This window comes from Erithacus rubecula (genome assembly GCF_903797595.1).
Source record: "Erithacus rubecula genome assembly, contig: scaffold_249_arrow_ctg1, whole genome shotgun sequence".
Taxonomy (NCBI): Eukaryota; Metazoa; Chordata; class Aves; order Passeriformes; family Muscicapidae; genus Erithacus; species Erithacus rubecula.
The window spans coordinates 43,595-50,818 of NW_027636073.1; the positions used below are offsets into that span (position 1 = coordinate 43,595).

The window sequence follows — 7,224 nt, forward strand, 5'->3', positions numbered from 1 at the left end:
CTGGGCAGTGCCCTGTGCTGGGAGGGGTGTGCAGGGCAGAGCTGAGTCCCCAGGGCTGGGCTCAGCTCTGGGAGCACTAGCAGATACAAGCTTTGATTGTAGAGAAATAGCTCCCAGTAGGCACAACACCAGGCTGTAGAGAGCCACACCAGCCCTGAATATCCCTCCCTGTCCATCTGCAGAGGAAAATAGGTGGGGGTTTAGAGAGATTCATTTTGAAACTGGAGACTGAAAAAGTTTTTTTAAGAAAATTTTTTGTGTGAGAACCCTGCAAAAGTAAGAGGTAATGAGCAAAGGGTAGATGTGTAGGACCAGCAGGTCTAACTACACAGAGGCCTTTTATCCCAAAGGGATCCTAAAAGCTCAGGCTGAGAGCAATGCAGAATTTGAGCCAGCAACTCAGCAGCAAAACCATAAACTCAAAAATAAAAAACTTTTGCAAATTACTACCAAAGTATGAGAAGATAATTTGAAAGGATTCTAAAGAATATTTCGTAGGACTGGCTCAAAGAATTTGTTCCCACCTTGTCATAGTCTTCTTTCAACAACTCAGAATGCCCAGAGTGGAGCTCCATCAGCCACTTCCTCCTGCTGCCATTGGCAGACACGCGGCAGCTGCAGCTCCTGCACTTCTGCCTCTTCCTGGGCATCTCCCTGGCTGCCCTCCTGGCCAACGGCCTCATCATCAGTGCCGTAGCCTGCGGCCACCACCTGCACACCCCCATGTTCTTCTTCCTGCTCAACCTGGCCCTCACTGACCTGGGCTGCATCTGCACCACTGTGCCCAAAGCCATGCACAATTCCCTCTGGGACACCAGGAATATCTCCTACTCTGGATGTGCTTCACAGGTGTTTCTCTTTATGTTCTTCATGTCAGCGGAGTTTTCCCTCCTGACCATCATGTGCTACGACCGCTACGTGTCCATCTGCAAACCCCTGCACTACGGGACCCTCCTGGGCAGCAGAGCTTGTGCCCACATGGCAGCAGCTGCCTGGGCCAGTGCCTTTCTCTATTCACTGCTGCACACAGCCAATACATTTTCCCTGCCCCTGTGCCATGGCAATGCCCTGGGCCAGTTCTTCTGTGAAATCCCACACATCCTCAAGCTCTCCTGCTCAAACTCAAACCTCAGAGAATTTGGGCTCCTTGTAATTTCCATCTGTTTAGCACTTGGCTGTTTTGTGTTTATTGTTTTCTCCTATGTGCAGATCTTCAGGGTCGTGCTGAGGATCCCCTCTGAGCAGGGACAGCACAAAGCCTTTTCCACCTGTCTCCCTCACCTGGCCGTGGTCTCCCTGTTTATCAGCACTGGCACATTTGCTTACCTGAAGCCCCGCTCCATCTCCTCCCCATCCCTAGATCTGGTGGTGTCAATTCTGTACTCTGTGGTGCCTCCCGCCCTGAATCCCCTCTTCTATAGCCTGAGGAACCAGGAACTCAAGGCTGCAATGTGGACACTGATGACTGGAAGAATTAAGAAACACTGAACTGCCTGCTCTTTTCTACAAATCACTTGTAATAAAAGTTATCTTTGATTGTCCTTGCTGGTCTCATTTTGGAGGTCCTTTAACTTTTAGTTTTTTAATACAAGCCACAAAGAAATATCATTCTTCATGCCCTTTCTCATTTTCTTTCTCTCCATTTGTGCCGTGACCCATAAACTGATTCAATGAGGAGCGTGCCTTTGGTGAATTTAAAAATAGTTAAGGTCCTCCCAGTAGTTTTCACTGGTCATCCCTCTTTTGTTTCCTTCTCTGGAGCTGCAGCAGCAATATCTGTGTGAAGAGTTGGGTCAGATCAGTGCTGGCACAGCAGCTGTGCCCAGCAGCAGCAGCAGCTCTTGGTGTTGCCAGTGCTGCTCCCGTGCCACTGCACCGCTGCCCTCCTGCCCCTCGTGTTGCTGCAGGGCCTGAGTGCTCTCGGGGCCGGGCACAGACCTGGGGGTGGCAGTGCCAGGGCTGCAGCAGGGACAAGCCATGGGCACTGCTGGGGCAGCGCTGACACCTCAGGGCAGGGCCTGGGGGTTCCAGGCTCCTGCAGCCCTGGCCTCTCCCCCAGCTCACACAGGTGCCGCATCCTTGCAGGCACAGACACAGCAGCACTAGCTCAGGAGCCCCTGTTTGCATTGCACAGAGCAGGTGTCAGCACCCCCATGGTGCTGCTGTGAGGAGATGGAGCTGAGTGAGCACAAATGCCATCAGCCCCTGGGGCCAGCAAGGGCTGGGGGACACAAGGGAAACCACTCAGGTTTGTCGTGGACTCTGCAGTCAGCCAGAAAATTTGTTCCCATGAGCTGTGGGTTTCCTGTCCCACTGCTGACACTCTTGCTCAGAGCCACAGCTGCCTTGTAGCCACCCCCACACAGCCTTGAGCATTTCCTTTGATTCACCTTTCCTTTCTTTTCTCATTCCTGATCCATATTTTTGTCTCTTTCCCAATTCTGTCCTCTCCCCTGCAAACAGCCCATCCTGATTTTGCCATTCCTCTATGGCCCACACTTCCCATTTCACTTCCTGAGTTGGCACCATGGGAACATCCCTTGGGGAGCAGGATCATCCTACAAGTGCTTCAGGAATTGCTGCAGTCTCCTGCAGCGCCTTGTGCTGCTCCCTTGCCAGAGGCACCACAGGCCAGGGGGGCACATCTGGGCTGCTGTGTCTGGGTGTGGGGCTTCCTGTTCTGGGCAGTGATGAGGGGCTGGAGAGGCTCTGCAGGACTGACAGGGTGGGCTTTGGGGCTGTGAGGAGAAGCCAAGGGACCTGGGCTGCTGGACCTTCTGAAGAGGAGGGCCAGGGCTCATCCTGCAACTGCTCCAGGGGTGGCTTCAGAGAATCACAGAATCAGCCGAGTTTGAAAAGACCTTGGAGATCATCAAGTCCAACCTGTGCTCTGACACCACCTTGTCTTCCTGAGCCTCCTCCTCCCCAAAATATACATCACCAATTCCCTCAGCCGGTCCTCACAGGACTTGTGTTCCAGACCCCTCACTGGCCTTGTTGCCCTTCTCTGGATGCACCCCAGCCCCTCCATGACCCTCCTAAATTAGGGGGCCCAGATCTGGACACTGCACTTGAGATGCTGCCCAACCAGTGCTGACTACAGGGGAAGAATTACTGCCCTGCTCCTGCTGGCCACACCATGCCTGGTCCAGGCCAGGAGCCATTGGCCTTCTTGTCCACTGGGCACACTGCTGGCTCATGTCCAGCCTCCTGTCCATCAATGCCTCCAGCTCCCTTTCTACCTGGCCGCTGTCCTGACACTCTGTCCCCAGCCCATAGCACTGCAGGAGTTGTTGTGATCGAAGTGCAGGACCTGGCACCTGGTCATTTTAAACATCACCTTGTTGGATCTGAGCCCTGAATTCAGCCTATCCAGGTTCCTCTGCAGAGCTCTCCTACGGTGAAGCAGATGAACACTCGCAGCCAGCTTGGTGTCACAACAGTTCCATGATGCCCTAGATTATCACAAGTCTCTCCATGATTCCTTGATGTCTGCCAATTTCACAATGTCCCTTTGGTTCCATTTGACCCCTTGGTGTCACAGAGTCCCATGGATCCTTGGCCCCCGCAGTGTCACAATAGTCCTTAGTTCCATGAGGTCTTGCAGTGCAGCAATGCTCTCCTTGTTCCTCAGTGTCACAAAGGATCCTTGGTCCATCATGGTGTCAGACATTTTTCCTTCATTCCTGGAGTCCCTGAGGAGCAGCACTGGACCCTTAGTTCCATGGGGCCCTGCAGTGTCACAATGGCCCCATTATTACACAAGGTCCTGATCTGTCACAATGCTCTGCATGGTCCCACAAGGCCCTGCAGTGTCACAGTGGCCTCTTGGTTCCAGGAGGCCTCCGAGTGCCACCATGAATTCCTTGGTGCTGCAGTGTCACAATGGAGCCCTGGTTACACAAGATCCTGCAGTGTCACGAGGGACCCTTGATTCCATGGGGCACCACAGTGTCACAATTGTTCCCTTAGTTCCAAGAGTCCTTGCAGTGGAACAATGGCCCCTTGATTCCATTGGCCCCAGGCTCTCACAAGGCTCTCTTTTGTTTTTTAGTGGCACAATGGCCCCTTGCTTCCCCAGGGCCTGCAGTGTCACAGTGGCCTCTGTGGTTCCATGAGGACCCAGAGTGTCACAATGGACTCCTTGCTTCCATGTAGCCCCATAGTGTCACAGTGGCCCCTTGGCTCTGTGGTGCCATGTCGTACACAGTGTCACCATGGTTCTCTCAGTTCCATGAGGCCCTGCAGTGTCACAATGGCCCCTTGCTTCCCCAGGGCCCTGCAGTGTCACAATCATCAGAGAATCACCCAGGCTGGAAAAGACCTTTGAGAGCATCAAGGCCAACCTGTGACCCAACACCACCTTGTCACCCAGACCATGGCACTCAGTGCCACATCCAGTCTATCCTGAAACACCTTCAGGTGCAGTGACACACCCTCCTCTCTGGGCAGTCCAATGCAATGCCCAATCACCCTCTTAGTAAAGAATATTTCCTAATGTCCAGCCTAAACCTCCCCTGGTGCAACCTAAGGCTGTGTCCTCCTCTCCTGTTTTTGTTCCTTGGGAAAAGAGCCTGAGTCCCATCTGGCTGTACTCTCGGGTCAGGGAGATGTAGAGAGTGATGAGGTCTCCTCTGAGCCTCCTCTTCTCCAGGATAAACAACTCCAGCTCTCTCAGCCACTCCTCACAGGACTTGTGTTCCAGACCCCTCACCAGCCTTCTTACCCTTCTCTGAACACGCTCCAGCCCCTCCAGGTGCCTCCTAAATTGGTAGACAAGAACTGCACACAGCACTCGAGGTGCTGCCCAACCAGTGCCGAGCACAGGGGAAGAATCACTGCCCTGCTCCTGGTGGCAATTCTGTCCCTGATCCATATAAGTTCTAGGGGTGGGATGAGGGAAATGATGGGGAGGGTGGGGGGACAAAATCTGATCAATTGTCATGTCAGTCATGAAGGGTCTTGATTTTCATATCAGTTCAGACTGCAGTAGAAGGTGCTGGGGGTCAATATCAATTGGACATGGCTGATATCAATCTATAAACAGAAAAGACAACAGGACAAAAGAGTTCTCTCTGTATTGTTTTCCATATAGTATATTTACTTGGAATACACTTCTAAAATCTTTCTAATTAACCACAGAAGAATTGAGAACTGAAATAATTCCCAGGGGCCTTTTTTGTTCTGGTGTTTTCAACAAATGTTTATGAACCTTTGTCACTGAAGTCCTGAACTGAGGAGCTCAAGAAAGAGGAGGCCTCTGGAAAAGTAAAATTCATCAACAGCCTCCAAGTGGCTGAGGATCCATCCTCATCAGAGCAAGAATGAACAGAAATGGGCACAGCTTTGTGGTTGCCCCAGCTCTGGGATGGGCCCTGGGCCTGGAGCAGGAGCAGCTCTGGAGGGCCCCAAGGTCGGGGCTGTTGTGCTGGCCTGGGCAGATGGGATGGCAGCAGGGGCTGCAGAGCTCTCAGGAGCTCAGGGGGAGGGGAGCAGGGCACACAGGGAGCCTCCTTTTGCCTTGGCCAAGCACCTTCTCATTCATCACCCCAAAGGGACACACCCACTGACCACTCACACTGACCACACGCAGTGTACCCAGTGACCACCCCCACTGACCACAACCAACTGACCACATCCTACTGACCACAACCCTCTGACCACACCAACTGCAAAGACACCAATGCCCACACCCCACAGACCATACCCACTGACCACCCAACTGACCACACTGCCACTGACCAAAATCACTGACCACCTCCTACTGACCACTCCCACTGACCATGCCACTGACCATTCCCATATGGCAACACCCACTGACCAGACCTCACTGAGCTCCCATACTGACCACAACCACTGACCACGCCCAGTAAACACACTCACAGACCACCTCTGCATACCATGCCTCAATGACTGTAGCCCACTGACCACACCCACTGACCACACCTATTGACCACAACAACTGACTGCACCTACTGACCACATCCTTTGCCAAGTCACAGATGCCCACACCCACTGACCACATCCCACCGAGTTCTCTCACTGACCACACCCACTGACCACCCTCACTGACTGCACCCACTGACCACACTCACTGGCCACACCCACTGACTATAGGCACTGGCCACACGCTACTCACTGCCCTAATGACCATACCTCCACTGAGCACATCTCACTGAACACACCAATGGACCACACCCCAATGACCCCCAAACTGACCATACCCCAACTGAACATAACCACTGACCACACCCATATCCAAGAAACCAATGCCCACACCCCCCCGACCACACCCACTGACCACACTCCACTGACAAACTGACCATATCTTCACTGACCGCACCAACAATCACATCCCCTGACCACCCAACTGACCACCCCCACCCAACTACCGAATTGACCACATTCACTGACCACAACCACTGACCATACCCACTGACCACTCTCCAATGGCAACCTATCTGACCAAATCCTCTGGCTAGAAATGCTTACCACACTCCCTCTGACCACCTGCGCTCGCCACCCCCAGTGACAACCCAACTGACCACACTACCACGGACCACAGCCACTGACCACATCCCACTTCCCCCACTTCCAGCACTGACCTCCCCAAATGGCCACACCCACTGACCAGGACCCACTGATGATCCCCACTGACCACCCCCACTGTCCATACCCACTGACCGTAATCCACTGAATACCCAACTGAACAAGCTGACCACCCAACAGGCCATACCCTGATTGACCACATGCTGCTGGCCACACCAACTTGCCACCCCCATCACAGAACACACCCACTGTCCACACCCACTGCCCAGACACCAAGGCCCACATCCCACTGACCACACCTACTAATCACACCCCACTGACCACTACAAGGACCACTGCCCACTGGCCCCAAACACTGATCACACCTGCTGACCACCCCACTGACCACACCCAATGGTCACCCCACTGGCCACAATGCAATGACCACCCAAGTGACCACACCCCCACTGACCTCACCCACTGACCACACCCCCATTGATCACCCCCACTGCCCACAAAGACCACACCAAGTGATCATCCCTCACTGACCAAACCCACCAACCACACCCACTGCTCACACCCACTGACCACACCAATGACCACATCCCCTGATCACCCAATTGACAATCCTCACCCATTACCCAATTGACCACATTCACTGACCACACCCACTGACCACAGCTAGTGACCACACCC

General features: G+C 53.5%; 1 protein-coding gene across 1 annotated transcript; it reads left to right on the top strand.

Annotated features, from left to right (window-relative positions):
• Positions 1–573: 573 nt before the first annotated feature.
• On the top strand, positions 574–1,488 carry LOC306815848 (olfactory receptor 14A16-like; the record flags this gene model as incomplete). The annotated part of the gene is made up of 1 exon (XM_079332382.1): positions 574–1,488. Exon 1 carries the CDS (start codon positions 724–726, stop codon positions 1,486–1,488), a length of 765 nt encoding a protein of 254 aa, XP_079188508.1. The 5' UTR covers positions 574–723.
• Positions 1,489–7,224: the final 5,736 nt, after the last annotated feature.